The sequence below is a fragment of the Felis catus genome, chromosome B1, assembly GCF_018350175.1.
Source record: "Felis catus isolate Fca126 chromosome B1, F.catus_Fca126_mat1.0, whole genome shotgun sequence".
Lineage (NCBI taxonomy): Eukaryota > Metazoa > Chordata > Mammalia > Carnivora > Felidae > Felis > Felis catus.
The window spans coordinates 80,243,005-80,262,996 of NC_058371.1; the positions used below are offsets into that span (position 1 = coordinate 80,243,005).

A 19,992-nucleotide genomic window follows, 5' to 3' on the forward strand; every position below is an offset into this window, starting at 1 on the left:
AAATATATGTAATTCTGTATAATCTTTAATGCAATTTCTTTTTTTTTTATTTTTTTAATTTTATTTATTTATTTTGAGAGAAACAGAGACAACATGAGCAGGGGAGGGGCAGAGGGAGAGAATCCCAAGCAGGCTCTTAATCAGCACAGAGCCCCATGTGGGGATCAAACTCATGAAATCATGAGATCATGACCTGAGCCGAAACCGAGAGTTGGACACTTAGCCAACTGAGCCACCCAGGCACCCACTCTTTAAATGCAATTTCTTAATAGAATCTTAGAGTTTCAACTATTACTTTAGAAAATGTATAATGTTAGGGGTGCCTGGGTAGCTCAGTCAGTTAAGCGTCTGACTTCAGCACAGGTCACCATCTCACAGTTCTTGGGTTTGAGCACTGCGTCAGGCTTTGTGCTGACAGCTCAGAGTCTGGAGTCTGCTTGGGATTCTGTATCTCCCTGTCTTTCTGCCCCTTCCCCGCTCATGCTCTGTCTCTCTGTCTCTCAAAAATGAATAAACGTTGAAAAAAATTTTTTACAGAAATTAAATGTTATAAAATGTTCAATGTGAATAATTGATATCTATAATTAACACTTACTAATTTGTGTTTTTTTAATTAAGTTTTACTTCATTTGTACTACATCCTTAATTATTGTGTAAATTAACATTCTTTAGTTGTAAGTAATAAAAGTCAACTCTGGCTAACTTCAGAAAAATTAATTTATTGGAATGGATTTCAGAGGTTCACAAAATCATTGTGAAGCTGTGAACAAGACTTGGGAAGGGCAGATATGAGGACAGATCCTGGGGCCAGAAACCAAGAACTGTGTTTTATTATCTGAAGGCAGACAACAGCTACAGATGTGATGACAGGCCAGGATTCGTATCAGCCTCTAAAATCCAAAGTTACGCAAATAAGCATTTTGATTGGGTAGGCAAATTTCAACAAATTGTCCTTCACATTGGAGTGTTTGTCCATCTAAACCCTCCAGAACCTCACTGATGTGAGAAAACTCCTGTGTTTTCATAAGATGTATATTGTCCCTTTTCCCATGCACTTATAGTACGAGGGTATAGAGTACCTGGTATATCTTGCTCTCCAGTTTCTGCTAAACAACCAATCAGTGTCGCAATCCAGCCTGACATTCTACAAGATGGTAAGAGAATGAAGGTCCCTGTGAACTAAATTGCAGCAAAGAGCCAAAGCTGACAGATTACTGAGGTGGAAAATAAAAGTGTACTTCTGTTCTTGCTAAGTAAAAGCAAATCACTTCTGTTTTGTTTTGTTTTGTTTTTCTGCGAATCAAAATATGGGAGTAGGGAGTATATGCTGCTTATCAGGTTGCTCCAGCAAGAAAGCTCTATCAGGAACAGTGGCACAATGATTAAGCTTTTATTCTTCAAAACGTACATCTCCTTTGTCCAGCTAACCCAAGGAAACAAATAGGAACATGCAAAGAATTTTCACTCCTAAGTTTTCCATGTGTGAAGTTCCTTGCAGATGTAGTATTACTTTCCATTTATTCTCCCATGACCAAGATATGAATGAAATATACTAGGTAGTGACGCTCAATATGCTGTTTAAAGTCTGAAACTCCCCTGAATGCACGCTGGACTAGTTTGTCTACATTGTTTATCAAAATATATAGATTGGTAATCCGTACCTACTTTATAGCCTGCTTTGGCTGTGTGACCAGTGGAGTATAACGACCCCTTGATGAAAAGGAAACCCTTGTACACTGCTGTGGAAATGTAAATTGGTACATCCAATATGGAAAACAATGTGGAGGTTCCTCAAAAAACTAAAAATAGAGTTACTGCATAATCCAGCAATGTCACTCCTGGGTTGGGAAGAAACAAAATCTTCATCTCAAAGAGATACCTACATTCCCATGTCCATTGCAGCATTATTCACAATAGCCAAGGCATGGAAACAATCTAATGCCCTCCAGTGGATGAATGAATAAAGAAAATGTCACACACACACACACACACACACACACACACACACACAGAAATATTATTTAGCCATAAAAAAGAATAAAATTTTGCCATTTGCGACCACAAAAAAATTGTATACTTGAAAGATGCTGGGAGTAATCTTAAGTGTTCTCAGCACACACATACCAAAAGAGTTCATTATAAGATGGTGAATATGTTAATTACCTTGGTCTTGGTAATTATTTCACAATTTGTATATAAAATCATCATGTTGTACATTTTAAATGTATGCAGTTATATTTTTCAGTAATTTTTCAATTATTCCTTAACATAGATTGGGGAAAAAATAAAGTATATATTAAGACTTAAATCCAACAATAAATAAGAGATCCCCAGGTAAACTTTTGTTCTAGAGATGAAGGTCATCACGTGCAAATGAGGGAGAACCAAAGAAGTTGTATATGGGTGTCAGGACCAATCTGAGGTTGCATTATACCTTTTTGTTTTTAATTTATTTTGAGGGAGACAGTGTGACCTGGGGAGGAGCAGAGAGAGAAGGAGAATCCGAAGCATGATGTGGGGCTTGAACTCACAAAACTGAGATCGTGACCTGAGCCAAAATCAAGAGTTGGACGCTTAGCCGGCTGAGCCACCCAGGCGCCCCCCATTATGCTTTCTTGCCCCTGCTTCTCTGTATCTTTTGCCCAGAGGAATCTGTTTGAGTAAGTCTTGCTAGAGTCTGGTGAATCTTTCCAATTATCTGACCCACTGTAATTGCTGCATAAAGGTAGGATCTCAAGAACTTCCTCTTGATGCTCTTGTACCGTAATAACCTTTATTCTAAAGGTCAGGTGATCACTAAAAATTCCTACCATCAGAAAAATAACCATAGGATGGGCCCAGAGTTTACTAGGCCTATTTTAGACTTAAAAAAACCAAACAATTAATTTACCTTAAATCTATTAATAATGGATTAAAAATTAGCATTAGCATTAACTCAGAATTAGTGTATGGTATCTAACAACCCGAAAGTTTTGGGTATACTCTTTTTTCCAGTACGGTTACTTGAGTGAATAAATATAGTTACCTTTAAAGAAAAAAAGGAGATGGGGCGCCTGGGTGGCGCAGTCGGTTAAGCGTCCGACTTCAGCCAGGTCACGATCTCGCGGTCTGTGAGTTCGAGCCCCGCGTCAGGCTCTGGGCTGATGGCTCAGAGCCTGGAGCCTGCTTCCGATTCTGTGTCTCCCTCTCTCTCTGCCCCTCCCCCGTTCATGCTCTCTCTCTCTCTCTGTCCCAAAAATAAATAAAAAGTTGAAAAAAAAAATTTAAAAAAAAAAAAAAAAAGAAAAAAAGGAGAAAGATTCAAGTGCACTTTGGGTGTAATGTCTGGACGCCAGGGTACATAGCTTTCATTCAAGGGGCTGTGGTTCTCATCTTGGCATTTAATGAAAAATCAGTACTCTCTACTGTCTATTATGGGAACTCAAGCCAGGCTTCTGTTTATCAGGTTTAGGGGATCTTTTTTCTTCTTACACAAATTAAGTTCTAAGTATAAAGGTTACCCATTAGTTTGATTCCTAGCAATGTCATGACCAATTAATCATAGCCACAGATCTCTGTAGATCAGGCTATTCTAATGAACACATTGGCATGGCTGAATATTATGGTAAATATACCTAGTCTCCCACTGAGATTTAATAGTTCTACTGACCTCTTCTACCTTGAGAACATTGCATCTCTATTAAAGTCATGGTGCTTTTTTCGATTATAACACTTCCCACCAGCACTTTTAACCTAGGGAAATAAGTTAGTAGAGAACTTACAGAGGTTTGGCATTTTCCTCTTTAGATCTCAAATTGTTGGTGAAAGGAAGATTTTTAAGACTTTCTTAGGGAATATAGTTAGAAGGTGAGCCATATATGATATATGCACCCTAGCATCCTATCTCTGAAAGACTTTAAATTTCTGCCTTTAAACCAAATTTTTTGCAACACAAATTACTATCCATTTGGCCAGATATACATTAACTAAACCAGGAAACTATTAAATAAACTGTATCTAATCACCTAAAATAGCACATGGAATCTAAAGTCTTTAAAAAATCTACCCATCATGACAAATTTATACTGATATTACATTACACATTCTGGTATTACATTCCCCACTTTTTGTTCAAGCGCCCTAAAAATCCATTCTGGAGGAAAAACAATGTTTCTAGAATTTGGCTGACATAAACTAGCAAATTCTGTGCACACGCGCGTGTGTGTCTGTGCTTGTGTGTGTATGTGTACACATGAGTCATCTCAGAGTTGTATTTTTTCATTTTTGTCCCCTTGGACACTATGGGATTTAAATCTAATTACAGATCTGAATATTATGAGATGCTGAGTAAGAAAGAAATTATTGTATTTTTTCTTCAAGGGAACAACCTCAGGCAAAAAAGTAACAGTATCTTCAAGCAAGGGAAGAATAGCTGTGTGACCAGTGGAGTATAAAGTGGATTATTTATCTTTGCAAAGACGCTTCAGTGGAAGATAGGTAAGAGGGGCTTTGGACTTCCGCTTACTCAATGTCTTCTGAATATGCCTGAATAACTCCATTTATATTGTTAAAGCAGCACTCTTTTCTGATGAATGCCCTGACATTCACATGACAGATCTTCCTGGGCTATAGAATCAGCTCTTGTTGTGATTAAGTCACTTGACTTTTTGGTCCAGGATGGTTATATAAAGCACGGTTAGCCCATGCTTTGAGAACAGAGATTTAGTATTTTTAGTTTGTCACTCTTTTCCTTATATTATCCAGTGTCACCAAAAGCAACTACTCAACCGCAAATACTTGGATTCCTCATTGTTTCACAATGATCTTTGGTTGTGGTAGCTCCATGATCTGTTAGACTTTTACTCTCCCCAATGGAAAATTTTTCACAAGTAATCTTGGTTGATAATTGCTGTTTCATCAACGTTGTCATGGTTTGCTACCTTTCCTTGTAAGGACAAGAATCAGAGCTTCATTGCTTTTCACCTTAATGTAGATAGATGATCAGTCGTAAGAACCCTTCCCTGAAGTTCCTTTTCCCACAATCCAGCCTCTGGTGCCAACATTTATGTCAGTTAGGACTTAATCCCAAGCAACAGAATTTTGCTGTGCTTCATTTAGACAAAAGGAAATGGACAGAGATCTGAAAAGCTGGGCTTGGGAACTGGTAGGAATCAATGCAGATTCTGAGACTAAGGAAGCAGAAACCACAACCATATCTTGGTAGGAGGCCACTGCTGGTATGGAGTAAATGCCAAAACTTTTGGGGTTCTTTGTCTTGCTGCTCAAAATTCAAATTCTAAGGTGGAAGCCTGAAATTGACCCTCTTCAGTCATATTCTTCTCTTCTGATTAAACAAGTATAAGGATACCTGCTACTGTCCCATTGAATTGTAGCTACTGGGATTTGATATTTCCTCAAGCTGTATTTTTAGGAAGAAGAATGCGTAACAGCCAACCTACATACAAATAAATTAATTTGATCCAAAATTTTATTTATTTTCTTATATTTTTTAATGCCTATTTATTTTTGAAGGAGAGAGAGAGCATGACAGGGGAGGGGCAGAGAGGAGGAGACACAGAATCCAAAGCAGGCTTCAGGCTCTGAGCTGTCAGCACAGAGCCCAACATGGGGCTCGAATTCATGAGCTGTAAGATCATGACCTGAGCCCAAGTCTGATGCTTAACTGACTGAGCCACCCAGGTACCCCTATCCAAAATTTAAAAAAAATTTTTTTTCAACGTTTATTTATTTTGGGGACAGAGAGAGACAGAGCATGAATGGGGGAGGGGCAGAGAGAGAGGGAGACACAGAATCGGAAACAGGCTCCAGGCTCTGAGCCATCAGCCCAGAGCCCAAGCGGGGCTCGAACTCACGGACCGCGAGATCGTGACCTGGCTGAAGTCGGACGCTTAACCGACTGCCACCCAGGCGCCCCTATCCAAAATTTTAGATAATTATATTAGTTAATTTATCTATTACAAATTTAAGACAGGTAGTTTGTAACTTGACTATTATGATTTAATCAATGTCTCCCTATAACTTTTTATCGCATTTTCTAGTTTTGTTCTATAATTTCCCTTCCTTTCTTTTCTTCCCCTTAATTTTTCCTGTGTCTTATTTCAGTATTCCATTCCTGAAAAATGTTTAGATGCTAACAAACTAAGCACATATGTGTACCTCCCTTCCCTCCCAAGATCACAGTGAAATAAAAATGTGTAAGTACCACAAAAAAAAATACTAATAACAGTGATGAAAATAGGGTATTAGCTATCAATGGATGAGAGATTTAAAAAACCACCTTAAGATACAAAGTGGAAGGGAGTGGGGTAAAGGATGAAACAGGTAGAGAAAACCATAGCACTGGAGCGGCCGAGGACAGTCTTCAACATAAACCCTGGAGTCATTGTTCAGCATCTACAGGGCAAAAAGAGCAAGAAATGAGAAGGGAGGTTGAAAATAAGGGCAAAAATAGTCTGTACATGATAAATTTCACCACTCAAACCCCTATTTAACACCCTCACTCCTAGGAGCAAGAAGGAATACTTTAAACCAAAATTCTTCTATAAAGACTTTCAATGAACTTTCAGTTGAAAGTTTAGGCTCCAGGTGTGCATGTTGGTACCTCAGGCCTGACTACGTCTTCTGGCATAGCGGGCACAGCCAGATGGCTTCCCCATGTTTTCACTCTAAAAGAAACTCAAGAAGACAGGATTTGCCCACCTTACCCAGAGCTTTGAAAATTCTTACCCAAGGAGGAAACTTGGAGAACAGTCCCATTTAGACAATAGAGGAAACTCAACACCAGAGATCCAGTCTTTCTTTCTTATATAAGAACTGATGTCTTTAGCATTGATGCTAATTGTCCCCTATCATCCACTCTTTCTTATTTTCCACAGTTATAGGATCTTGACTTTTAGCAAATCACATGGCTACTCAAAATAAAGATAATATTTTCAGCTGCCTTTGAAGCTAACGATGACATTGTGATGAAGTCCTTGCCAGTGCTATGTAGCACAAAACATGTGTTCATCTCTTGGGATGAGTATGCATGCCATTATTTCCCTGTGCATCCTTCCTTCAGAGAAAATACACACATATGCTTGGGAAGCAGCCATTGTGGACAATCTATGATCTTGGGAGTGGTATCCATATATAGTGGAGTTACAAAGCCAAAGAAACTGGGAATCTGACACTGTGGAGTATCATTCCAATTCTATATATTTTTTCCTGTTATTAGCAGCTAATTACCTAATATTAATTAATACAAAAACAAAGAACAATAGCTATGTAAAAGAGATATGTCAACATTAACAAAAGAAAAGAATTTTCTGGAGGAAAAAGTAATTTAGAGAAAACTAATTAATATATTCAGAAATAATTGTACATCCATAAACGATAGAACGCCTATGAAAGAGTTTATACAAAAGGATGAATAAAAGAACAAGAACTATCAGAGACTAAGAAATATGATTTATCTTACAAAAAAATCAATAAAATACTGAAAAATAATACTGTCCAAAATGTCCAAATTTTAGAACCAAAAAGGCAAAGAAAATAAAAATGAAATAAAAATCAGAGATAAAAAGGACAAATCTAGGTTGATGTTTAATAAGCAAGAATCATAGAAAAAGAAAATGAGAACATGAAATAATTTTTTTTTAATTTTTTTTTCAACGTTTATTTATTTTTGGGACAGAGAGAAACAGAGTATGAACGGGGGAGGGGCAGAGAGAGAGGGAGACACAGAATCGGAAACAGGCTCCAGGCTCCGAGCCATCAGCCCAGAGCCTGACGCGGGGCTCGAACTCACGGACCGTGAGATCGTGACCTGGCTGAAGTCGGACGCTTAACCGACTGCGCCACCCAGGCGCCCCTGAAATAATTTTTTAAAAATAGAAGATGATTATCTAAATCTGAGGAAGAATGTGAGTACTCAGCTGACAAGTTCTACTAGAGAACTCCATGAAATGTCAGAACAGAAAGATACAAAAGTCCAAAAAAATGTCTTAGTTGAAGGAAAAAACCAGATGTGCGATATTCATTATGACCATTCGCAGAGATCTGGTTCTTCTTTCAGACACATGGCAAGATCAAAGTTACCTGCTCCCTTAAAACTGAGCATCGCCATGTGACTTCAAGTAGGAGAGGAAATGATGAATATAATTTTGGATGAAGGCTTTAAAAGCTAATGTGCAATTTACTCTCATCTTCTAGCTGCCACAAACCAGCAATGCTCCAGGGGGTAATAATCCTCTTAGCACGATTATGCTGTTGAACATAGTATGGAACAAAACCCAAGGCTGACCTGGGATGGTTACATATTGTAATCAGGAGATAAACTTCAACATTTTAGGTCACTGAGATTTGGGGATGTCACTGCAGACACGGCTCTTATCACAAAATCCCATCAAAAAAAATGAAAATTGGCTCTAGGCTTCTTATCATTAACAATGAATACTGGGCGGGGGGGGGGGGGTGTGGAAATCAATACCTTGTAAACTGAGAAATGATTGTTAACCTAGAATGTCCAACCCTGCCAAATAACCATGGGTAAAATGAGCACATTTTCAAACATGAAAGAACTCAAAAACTTTACCTCATATATTCTTTCTTCAGTTGTTCCTTGGAGATGTGTTCAGTAAAACAAAAATGATTCAGAGTAATTTTCATCATGGAAGATCATGATAATGGAGATGACTGAAATGATGACTGAGGTATCAGAAACACTTTGAGAACAATTGTAGGGAGTAGTTAAGATGTATTGGCTTCCCCTAGAGGATTATCATTTGCGTCTTTGCACGCTGAGACATTCTAAAAACCTTTCTCCAGAGCAAAGATCAGAAGGGGGCACTCTAGATCTTAAGTCAGTATTAGCATTCAAACCGTAACTGCATCCCCTCCCACCTCACCAATTCTAGGTGGGGAAGAGAGAGGAAGCAATAAGAACAATTACAAATGGAAGAATCAGCTCCAGAAGCTTCTAGCCATCCTGTCATTCGTTTGATTAATTCAAAAAACATTTTTGAGCGTATGCTATATACTAATCCCCATATGGTATATACTAATTCCCCAGGGAAATCAGAGAAAAATAAAATGGTCTCTGCTTTCAAAGAGCTCAGAATCTTTCAGGAGAGATTAACTCATATAAACCAAGATCCACGCAAAGTGAGACACATATGGTAGGACTGGTCTAAGAGGAAGAGGTAGAAAGAAGGAGAGATTAATTCTGTGTGGTGAAGGGTGGGGTGTTCTAGAGTCCTCAAAGTTTTCAGAAGGCCCTGATTCTATAGGTAAAGTTGTACCTGGAGCTGGCATCCTTTGGTTGTGTGAAATAATCAGGTTCCTTTTTTGCTTAACCCAGTGTGAGTCAGGTTTTCTATCCCTTGCAAAAAAAGCTAACTGAATTCCCTAGCTCTAAGAAATACTACACTAAGCAGAAAGAGAAAGAGAATTGGTCAAAGAACTGCCAGTGAAAATGCAGCAAGCAGGAGGAATATATCCACAGAGGCAAGAAGAAGCCACCTAGAAAACCAAACCAGGAGAGTCTCATGTGAAAAAGCAGGTGCATGGAATTCACAAACCTCTAAGGAGAAAAGGCAGTAAAGACCGGAAAAGAATTCACACCGGTGACAGTGGAGCCGTGTTAAGGTGATGTTGAAAACTGGGAGATGAATTCTTGAGGATAGGGCAGGCCTTACTGCCAGGGGGGATCATGTGGAGCCCAGTTACGGGTAGTCAGAGTGATCAATTGAGTGCATGATGTAAACTTACATGGTGGAAATAATTTCATAATTTGGTGCAGCAAATTAGATGTCGGAATGAAATGTGTAGTTATGGTTGTTATGTTTGTACTCCAAATAGAATCAATTTATGGCTAATAGAATGACTTGCGTGAGCAATATTGCTGGCTCTCTCTCCTACAGTGTGTGACAGTAGGCACTGAATAAAAGCCTCACTTTCCAGCACGTCTGTATTTGAGAAGTAATAAGCAACAACCCTCACCCTCTTGCCCTATATACATATGAGAGAATGTGCAAGAAAGCTCACTTCTTTGCACTTACACATGTGAGAGACGGGATGGAATGATGGGCTGAGATTAATAGGCTGACATTTAGTCAATGTAAATATAAAATCCTGAGTTTCAGCTAAAAAATTTAAAAAGTAATAATAAGACAGGGTGCAGGAAGATTCTATGAACAGGAGATCTTGAGTCTGTCACTCACCACAACTCAAAATTGGACTATCTTGCTGGAGACAGGAGTGGAAAAGGTATTCATGGATGGCAGGGCAAAAATGGTTCTGGTTACAACAAAGGCTGAGGAAGAAGGGAATGAATGACTTTTCCAGTTCCTTAAAGTGGCATCAGGTCACGGGGGTCACGAATGCCAAGCTGAGTGCTTTCCCATTGATCAGGGAAATGTAGCAAAATATTAAGAATGAGGCGCCATGAAGGAAATGACTCTAGGCGGCAAATTGGAGACCCTTGGATCAGTTGAACTAATTTCTGAAAGCGGCCACAAACTTTTGAAAGCTGCCTTGTTTGAAAAGCGTGCTAGATCTGGAGGTCCCGCTCAGCCTTCGTAGGCTCTGTCCCCACCAGGCTCCGCCCCCGTGCCCGAGGAATCTGGAACTGCCCCAATCCCGAGACCCTGTTTAACCTAATCCCGCCCCCACCAGCCCGGCCCCACCCCCTCAGTATCCGGGGCGACGCTCCCGCGTCCCTTCTCTCCGCGCAGACTGTGCCAGGTCTCCGAACAACTGCTGGAAGAGGAGGCAGCACCGGCGCCCAGCACCTGCCACCGGTGGGGATCACACTTCGGCGGAACGGAAAACCAGAACTGCCCCACGGGGCCAGCCCACCGAGGTTCGTGACGGCTGAGGCGAAGCTCGGGGCAGGACTTTAACAGTTCCCAGGAGAGGCGGGCTCCTCTTCCGGGCAGTCCAGTCCCTTTCGTGACCCCAGCAGACCTTCCTTCGTCAGTGTGTAGACGCCTTCTCAAGCTTCGTGAACAGAGGCCCTCGCCATTTAACCTCAAGAAGTGGATAGAAGTAGGAGCCAGGAGAGGAGCTTTTCCTGCTTCCCAGTTCACCTGACCCTCTGAGGGCAGTGGGAAAATAAACCGGTGTAGGAATAAATGACTAGTCCCGTTTAGGACTAAGTAGGAACAGAAAGGGAACTGAGGTGCCCGCTGTTTGAGTAAAGATAACTTAGTGTCTAATAAGTTTGAGAGATCAAATTGTTATCCCTAATGTCACATTTGTATTGGAATATATTAATACATATACATAATTCAGATGTACTGGCATTTCATTGAATTAGTTATTAGTTTCTCCCCTAGGGACTACATTTTGGTATTAAAAGAAAAAGTCCATTTAAACACACATTAGGTACTTGGTATTATTTGTATGAGTGACTCTTATTCCATGATTTGGGACAGGAAGAGGAGTTATTCTGTTAACTGATTTGTAACTTTTTTCTTCTCTCCTTTGCTATTATTATTCCTAATTTTCAGACGGAAGTCTTTAAACCTTGGAGAGACCTTCAGCAGTAATCTCCGAATGTAAGTCAACTGAAACATGGCCTGCCTTCAACACTTTTCCTGCTTTATATTTTGATTTCGTCATCAAGAAATGTCAGTTGGTAGAAAATGTCTGATTTCTATTTATTTTATTTAATGACCTAACTCATTACCTACCACTGAGTGCTAGAGGTGTTTAAAAATTATGATACAAGGGATAAACGTTGAGCAACTCTTTCAGCTTCTTTGTGTGACTTTCTTTTACCCTTTTCAGGACCATAATTATTGATACTTTTTCCATAGTTTTCTTTAAGCTTTTATAGTAAAAAGAGCTTATGGTGATATCGTGAACAGTTCTAATTCTTACAAATGATTTTATTGGTGATCGGAAAATCATATTTATTTTGAATTCTCTTGATGACAAATAATTAATTTGTTTGCTGTGGTCTGTCGGCTTTCTCACATCCCAAAGTGATTGAATTCTAGAGATGGTAGTCGGCCTCAGACCTCCTCACTCCCCAAGTAGCCTCTATCTACTCAGTGGTAGGCCTACCCTTTTCTTTGTGTTTCCTGATGAGGGCATCTCTGGGCAGGAGGAGGAGGGTTACTCTTTGAAGAATTTTACTTGGGGGGCAGAAATTTAAACTCTCACCATGGGACACGTTCAGCCTGACCCAGCACTCTTAAACCTTTCATCCTGTATTTCTCCATTCTCATTTGTCTTTGCATGTGGGGGCCAAACCGTGATACAAGAGCCAACCAGCAGATCAAAGAACCCACCAAATCTCTTCTGAATACCAACAGTGGAATGGCTTCAGGCGGCCTTTTGATCTCTGTCTCAGCACCCTTGGTGCCACATGCAGCACCGCCCACTTGCTGGTACTGGGAGAGCTGCCTCTGGGTCCTCCTCACACACTGCTTCACCCTCGGCTCCTGGAGCTAAGCTGGTTTTGGTACCAGCCAGAGAGGTGCCTCACATTCTCTGTCTCCATGTGCCTGGATCGGAACCATTCCCTTCCTGTAGTCACACCCATCTTGTGTGATTTCCTCTGTGGTCTTGAACCAGGGGAGCCCTGATACAGCGCATTGTTTAGGATGTGTTCCATTTCTGCTTGAACACAGATAGTCACCCTGAACCATTTGTCCAGCTCGGTAGAGCTCACCTAGGAGCTGGGAACACTGTCTGTCCAACACCAGGAAAGTGATACAACTCATATCAGCAAAGAGCAAAGGGCTTCCTTTACAGGTATAATTTCAGACTAAAATGACAGGTCCCTAAGCATGCTTGCATTTTTTCTCATTTATTTTCCTCTTGGCTGCTTCTATTTGCTAGAAAGCACCAACTTCCTACTTTAACAAAATTCAGCATAAATAAGACTGAACTTACAAAAGAGATGGTGATTATTTAGATTAAAAAAATTTGTTGTAGGAAACCTTTAAATATTTGATGCATATCAAATGTTATGTGCCATAAAATTCAGTTCACACATTACCTGTTGTGTAGAACAAAATACCTTTATGTGACCATGAATCAATTGTGAAAAACAACATCCCGTTTCCCAGTAGGCATAAGCCAGGTACGTGTGTGGGGTTTAAGGCAGGGGGGGGAGCCTGCTCAACTTTCACCCTAACTCTGGGCTTAAACTTTCCAACACAGTTTGGTTGGAGCCTACTTTTTCCAACATTGAGTTAATAACTTTTTTTTTCCACTTTATCATTCAGCTCTGACCACCCCCCATTCAGAGTCTGTGCCTTGAGGCTTGCCAGCAGGGCTTGCAATACTAACATTAAACTAAATTTAAGAGTAAAGGTGCTCCTGCTGCTAATGTTCTCAGATCAGAGGAGAGCAAAATGAAGGAACTGGCAGCTGAAACGTTAATGGTAGGAAACGACTCAGATATTGAAAAAAAAAAAGAATCGCAGTTCATATGTGTGACAAAGAAGACATGTTCCTCTCCACGTGTGGCGTTTGCATTTGATTTCATTAGATGCTTATATTTTCTAACAACAATTATCTAACCCAAGTAAACATCAAAAAGGATAAATTTTACATCACATACTGACAGCCCAACTTTACGGGGGTGGCTTTTACATACCTTGTTGGCTGGATTGCACTCTGGGGTTTGGTGCCTCTTTCTGTCTACAAGCAGCTGGATCTTTCTAGTACTTGGAGAATTACAAGTACTATTTCCTCATTTTGAAACTCCTTGATGAACCCTTCAAGGGCCCTTGCAGTTATGTAGAAATCACTCCTGCCCCAGTGCCCTTGGCAAGCAAAGTGGGGGCTCTCAGAACTGTCTTAATTCATAGAGGATGAAATGCCCCAACTGAAACAAACACAGTCATTGTTTTCTCCTGTCCCTTTAGAAATCCATTAAGGATAGACAGATGAGGGTTAAGAGCTGAGATGGCCCAGATTTGCTCTGTAACATCAGAGGACTGTGGAACATAGACTCTTCTTAGCTTCTCTGAAATAGGCTCATCAGAGGTGGGCTTGGGGAAGCCTTTGGTATGCCTTCAAACCTGTCCATGAGATTTATCTTTATGTTGGCCTTAACCTCTTACCACATGTTCTACATAATATTGTCATTTAGTAAGTTCTGGTTATCCAAGTAACTCAACTAGTTAATATGACATCTGATCAGAAGAGTAGGGTTTTTTTTTTAGTTTTATTTACAAAAGAAGTCACTATATTATGAAGTTATGAAGTAGGAAAGGACTAAATAACATTTTGCTGTTCAGACAGTGTGCTTTAAAGCTGTAACTATTTAAAAGTAAGTGGACATTGTTTCATGGATCATACCATGCCCTGATAATCTGGGTAATGCTAGGATTCTATCATATGTAAAACATGACACTGATATGCATTAAATTTTCTCTCGGGGCACCTGGGTGGTTCAATCGGTTAAGTGTCCATGATCTCATGCTTCATGGGTTCCAGCCCTGCATCACACTCTGTGCTGACAGCTCAGAGCCTGGGGCCTGCTTCGGATTCTGTGTCTCCCTCTCCCTCTGCCCCTCCCCTTCTCACGCTCTGCCTCTCTCTCTCTCTCTCTCTCTCTCTCTCTCTCCCTCAAATATAAATAAACATTAAAAAAATTAACAAAAAAATACTTTTCTCTTTAATTATGCAAAAAATTATTTTCATAATCTTTCATTTATTTCAAAAACTTTCCCTCAAGCCTTACTCTTCTTCCACCTCCCTCCCTCATGGCTTTGTAGCACTAGAGGAATATTGTAGCTTGGCTGTCCATAGCTGGCTGTACCCCTATCTGACCACATCTCTCCACCTCCACCTCTCCCTGAGTAACCATCGACTTTCACCCAGATTTCATAACAACTGGCCTCCCAGCTGGCCTGTGTTATCTGCCCTTCATCCCCTGTAGTCTAAGCTCAAAGGAAACAAAACTGATCCTTTCGAGGTGCAAGTCAGGTCATATTACCCCTATGCTCAAAATCTCCAAAGGATTCTTAATGAGAGTAAAAGTCAGTTTTTATAGTAATCTTCAAGACCCTACACCATCAGAACACTACCAAATTTCTCATTAATGTCTTTGACTTTATCTCATTCTCCTCTTATTTATGCCTTCACTACTGGTGAGCACTTGGGTAATTTCTAGGTCCCTGCTTTATATTTTGCTGTAGATCTTATCATCATCGGACATTATATATATTTTGTATGTTTGTGTATTATCTGTTTTCCCCCACATCACCCCTATAATGTAAATTTTGTGAGATCAGAGATTTTCATCTTTTTTGTTCACTGCTATATCTTTAGCACCTTGAACAGTACTTGGCACCAAGTAGTAGCTCAATAAATATCTGTTAAATATATTTAAGGCCCAGGTTGGTAGTGCTTTACCCTGGGTCTCACGTGTAGTAAATGCTGGAAGTAAGTGACTTAAAACCTAAAATAAGCCTTTCAGTTGTTTGGTGAGGCTTAGGATAGACATCACAACTGGTGGACATGGTGGTGGAATCAAGAGGCTGTGGCCTTTTAGATGTCTCTCTAACATAGAAATGTGTGTTCTTTTGCATCTGAAAGCCCTTGCAGCATGTGACAGTTTTTCCGTTCTACGTCCACAGACCTTATGTCCACACTTCTTCCTATTTAGGGTAATTTTTAGATAACTTGATTTTATAGACCCACCTTCATTATTGCTCAGCTACCTTCCCCACTGTGACACATTGCATCTCCCAAAGATGGCCACAACAATATCTCCATCCCACATTCTCTTCATACAATGTGGTGTTGATACTCTCCCATCAGTAGGTGAATCTATGTTCTTTAGCCTTGAATCTGAACAGGACTTTTATCCCAGTAGAAGCAGTACTATGTGACTTCCAAGCCCAAGCTCTGAAAGTGGATATAGTTTCCATGGCTCTTCTTCAGCATACCTGTCTTTGGAGCACTGAGCTGCTGCGGGAGAAGCCTGAGGCTGTCAGGCTGTGAGGAAGCCAAAGCCCTATGAGGTGGCCAAATGTAGTGTTCTGGAAAATAGCCTGTTAAGGTCACAGCTAATACTTTTAATTACCAGATACAAGGGATAAGACACAGATGATTTCTGACCCCCCCCCCACCATTGAGTTACCCCTAAACTTCTGAGTCTTCTCAGAAGAGGCCCCAGTCATCATGGCATAAAGAAAAGCCATCCCTTGTACCCTGTCCTAATTCTTGACCCACAAAAAGTGTGAAAGATGATAAAATGATGGTTGTTTTAAACAATCTTTTCTGGATCTCTATATTTTGAAGTGATTTGTTACACTATGGTAGCTGTGTGCCTCTTGGGGAAGCTGTCTCCTTGTTGAGAATCAGTCTTAGCATCCATCACTTCTAAAGCCTTTATTTGTGAGTGAGAAAGTTTTTAGAAAACAGCAAAGTATGAGCAATTTTCAATTATTGATTGTAACAGGAAAGCAAAGCATGAGCATTTGAAATCTATAGCTGTCCTGAAAATCTTCACTCTTTAATTGCAACCATGTCCCTTAACAAAACTCCTACCAAAGCCCCTGATTGTCTGAATCTTCAATTCATTTATCAGATTTTTTCCTTATCCATTGTTGGTAGAGATGCAGACAAGTAATAAATTGGCCAAAAGGCACATAGTAGAAGAAAATAATGAGAAGCAACCTGCAGAATCCACTTAGTGAGTATCCTTCCTGAATAACACGGCTATAGCTCTACACACAGAGGCATTCTCAGCTAAGATGACAGACTGTGGATCTCTAATTATGTCTTAAAGGATTATTTGAAAGATTCATTCGTTAAAATACTGTTTCTGGTTTTTGTTTTTGTGTTTTGTTTTTTTTTTTTTTGTAGTCTAAAATGACCACCCTGCCCCCACTGCCCATGACACACCCAAAGCTCACATCTTTAGCCAGACAGAAGCTGCCATGTTTCCCCAGCACGATTCCAAGGTACGTGACCCTGGTTTTCATTTCTTTTCCTACAGAATGAATTGATTGCAGTAAGAAATGTCAATAACACATCTCAGAAAACAAAATCGTTTAAAGACAAAAGTATATTGTTATATTCAGAATATTCAGGTCTGCTGTTTCAAAAGGATTGATGAACTTCATCCAAATATTAAGAATTTATTTGCTTAGCAAGCTAGTGCTCACTTGATTGTTTTATTTCCTGTTCTAATTATATCATGGTCCTATAAAACATTGGAGATATATTTGCTTTTTAAGATGTTGATGGAGAATTGAAAGCAGAGGCTTTAGGACTGAAAGGTGGATAGCTGCTAATCCAAAGGTCCTGAGTGCTGATTTCCGTTTTGGAGGAAGGGGAACCCAGTGTTATCGCTGGGGTAAGTTGGCAGGCAAGATTTAGGAACTGAAATGATCCTGGGGCCTGAAAATGCTGCTACACATGAAGGACTGCTGAGCTCCTGGAGCTGCCACGCAGAAACTTAAGGACAGAGAACAATGTATTTTGTCCTAAGTATAAATGTGAATTTAGAAACTGTTCCTTAGAAATTGCCATTTATGGCTTTATTGAGTTATAGTGATGCAAATATTATTTATCAATATAAATAATTTGTGTAGGTTTGATTATTTATTTCATATGCCAACTTTTCACTTCCTGCAAGGCATAAGGATCAAAGTATTACGAAACTACTTTCTTTTGAGAAGGACCATACTTTAGTATTTCCGGGAAAGACCAAAGTCCCTGAACCAAAATAAATGCATACAGCTAAACTAACATAAAAGTTCCCTTATAATAGCAAATCAAATTTTCCTTTCAGAAAATTTGAAAAACAGATTTTTTGATGCATGCATAATTCAGGGTATATGTATATTCTTATTTTCAATTTTACTTTTGAATAATGTGGAATATTTACAAAGTCTGACAAAGCTTGTTCTTCCTGTCTTTTATAATGCTTGAGATTCATTTTCTTTTCAACACCAGCACAAACACAGCCCAATCTCACATCTCTACAATAAAGTTTTTAAAGAAAACTATTTCTTGTATTCATTTTATTGAAGAAAAAACATTTTTTTCATCACCATTTAAGGCATAGTTTTGTATTAACATTTTACATTAGCTTCTGAATAAAAACACATACTTGTTTAGGCCTGTACTTCCATTGTTACAGGATGTTAGTAGTATGCTTGTTTTTAAAGGTGCAAGGGAGTGTGAAGAATAAATACACTACAACTATAATATATTTCTCAGTAAAGTCTTCTTAAAATCACTTTTTTAGAAAATAATTTGAATTTATGTGTGATAAAAAAAACACTCAAACATTTCAGTACAAAGTTGGTGATGTTTAGAACAAATAAATTTTATACATTTGTATCAAATAGGTGTTCTTAGTTCAAAATCCAGTGTGAGACAGAATATGACTTCTGTATTGGAAAGTTACAGTGTGAAGCAATGTGAGTAAAATGGAAGCGCTTATAAGCTTTGACGAGAAAACTCCATTTACTTAAGAATGCTGATTCTTTTAATGTACTGGTGCTTTATTTGTTTGCACACTGAGTTAATATTCTTCCCTGTCCCTTTCCATTCAAGAAAATGAAAATTTGGAAATTATTAATCAACAACCTAAGTCTATAGCTATTGTAGAACATTTATTATATATAGTATTATACCTTAAGTATTTCTCTTCTCCTGGTGGCATTTTATATGTTTGGGAGCTTTTCAACTTGATAAAGCAGTGCTTTATTATTTCTTTCCATTTCATTTAGGTCTCAGTTGATCAAAGAAAAAGATGACATAGATCATTATCTGGAGGTGAATTTCAAAGGATTGTCAAAAGAGGAGGTTGCTGCGTAAGTATAACCTCTTAAAGGTACTTTAATATAAAGTTTGTTTCTTTTGTCTTGATTCTTTATTGAAATTTCAGTTTTCTTGTGCAGTACAACTTTTTCATTGGAACATGGCATTTAAAAATTAAAGCCCATATTAAATAGTGATAAGTCATGTCTATTGATCTTACACATATCAAAGTCTTTAATTTTATGGCTTTCAAAATTCTCATATTTACCAAGATATTATACTATCACATTTGCAATATTTTAGTTAAGTCTGTGCTATTAATTGCTTATTAACTTCCGTTTTAAGGTGTATTGCCTCCATGGGGAGAAATTTCTTTTAGAGAAAGATCATATCTCTTTTTCCTAGCAACTTAAAACAACAATTCCTTACAAATATATGTTCCTCCCCCCACCAAAAACCCACAAAAGAATGAGTGGATTGTACTTTATTGGTTACTTTTTACATAAATCTAAATTGTCTGGATTTATTTTATCAATGGACAACACAAACTTTGCCATTTTATCACGTTAGAAACTAATTTATGGTTTGAGTAAAAACAGTATAAAAATCTGTGTAGGTTAGTGAGAAATGAATAAAAACCTATAATAATAGCTAAACAGGTTTAATATTTCTTGTCTGTAGACTTGGTGGCTATGTTATCATCAGATCGTTAGACATAAGCACTGAAAAATAGAAATATTTTAATGCACATGCATCTAATGAAACTCATTAGATGACTCAATTAAAATATTTTATGCAATAAATGCTTTTAAAGCATCCTCTCAACTCGTATTGTCTAGTGCTGTGGGATTCTACTGAAAGTGCTTTCTTAGTATTTTTGGTATAGATTTTCACAAAGTGTAAAATTCCAAGTCTCTTGATATGTTTCATTTGATTAGATATTATCTTTGTGAATTTGCATATAATGTGGAAAAATGGAATAGTTCATTCTGTCAGTAGTTACTTCACAGAGTGACAAAATTTTATGGTACCTATAATCACTGTCTTCCTTGGAATGCTATTGACTTCCATATGTGGTATATGGGCCCTCTGGTTAAATGCTTTTCTGATTGCTGATTTATTAACTTTCCATGGTAACCTGTTGGTTAAAATTAAAGGTTAATATTATCTGATGATACTTCTTGAAAGAAAAGTATATATGAGTGATATTTTCCTTCTTATTTAAATATAATGATATACAAATATCTGTAATTGACTTAAGAAGTA

General features: G+C 38.7%; 1 protein-coding gene across 7 annotated transcripts in view; it reads left to right on the plus strand.

The window, feature by feature from the left end:
- TTC29 (tetratricopeptide repeat domain 29) overlaps positions 1-19,992 on the plus strand; it is a 677,245-nt gene that overhangs the window by 425,386 nt on the left and 231,867 nt on the right. For 2 of the 7 annotated variants that reach the window (XM_045055787.1, XM_045055788.1), the window contains exons 6-10: positions 4,360-4,476; positions 10,716-10,843; positions 11,493-11,540; positions 16,819-16,916; positions 18,696-18,779. In XM_045055787.1, the coding sequence (XP_044911722.1) occupies positions 16,825-16,916; positions 18,696-18,779 (176 nt within the window). In that variant the 5' untranslated portion in view covers positions 4,360-4,476; positions 10,716-10,843; positions 11,493-11,540; positions 16,819-16,824. Of the gene's footprint in view, positions 1-4,359; positions 4,477-7,796; positions 7,905-10,645; positions 10,844-10,901; positions 11,029-11,492; positions 11,541-12,620; positions 12,745-16,818; positions 16,917-18,695; positions 18,780-19,992 lie in introns of those variants that run through there. The other 5 variants (XM_045055789.1, XM_019828882.3, XM_006930836.4 and 2 more) reach the window with 5 other exon arrangements.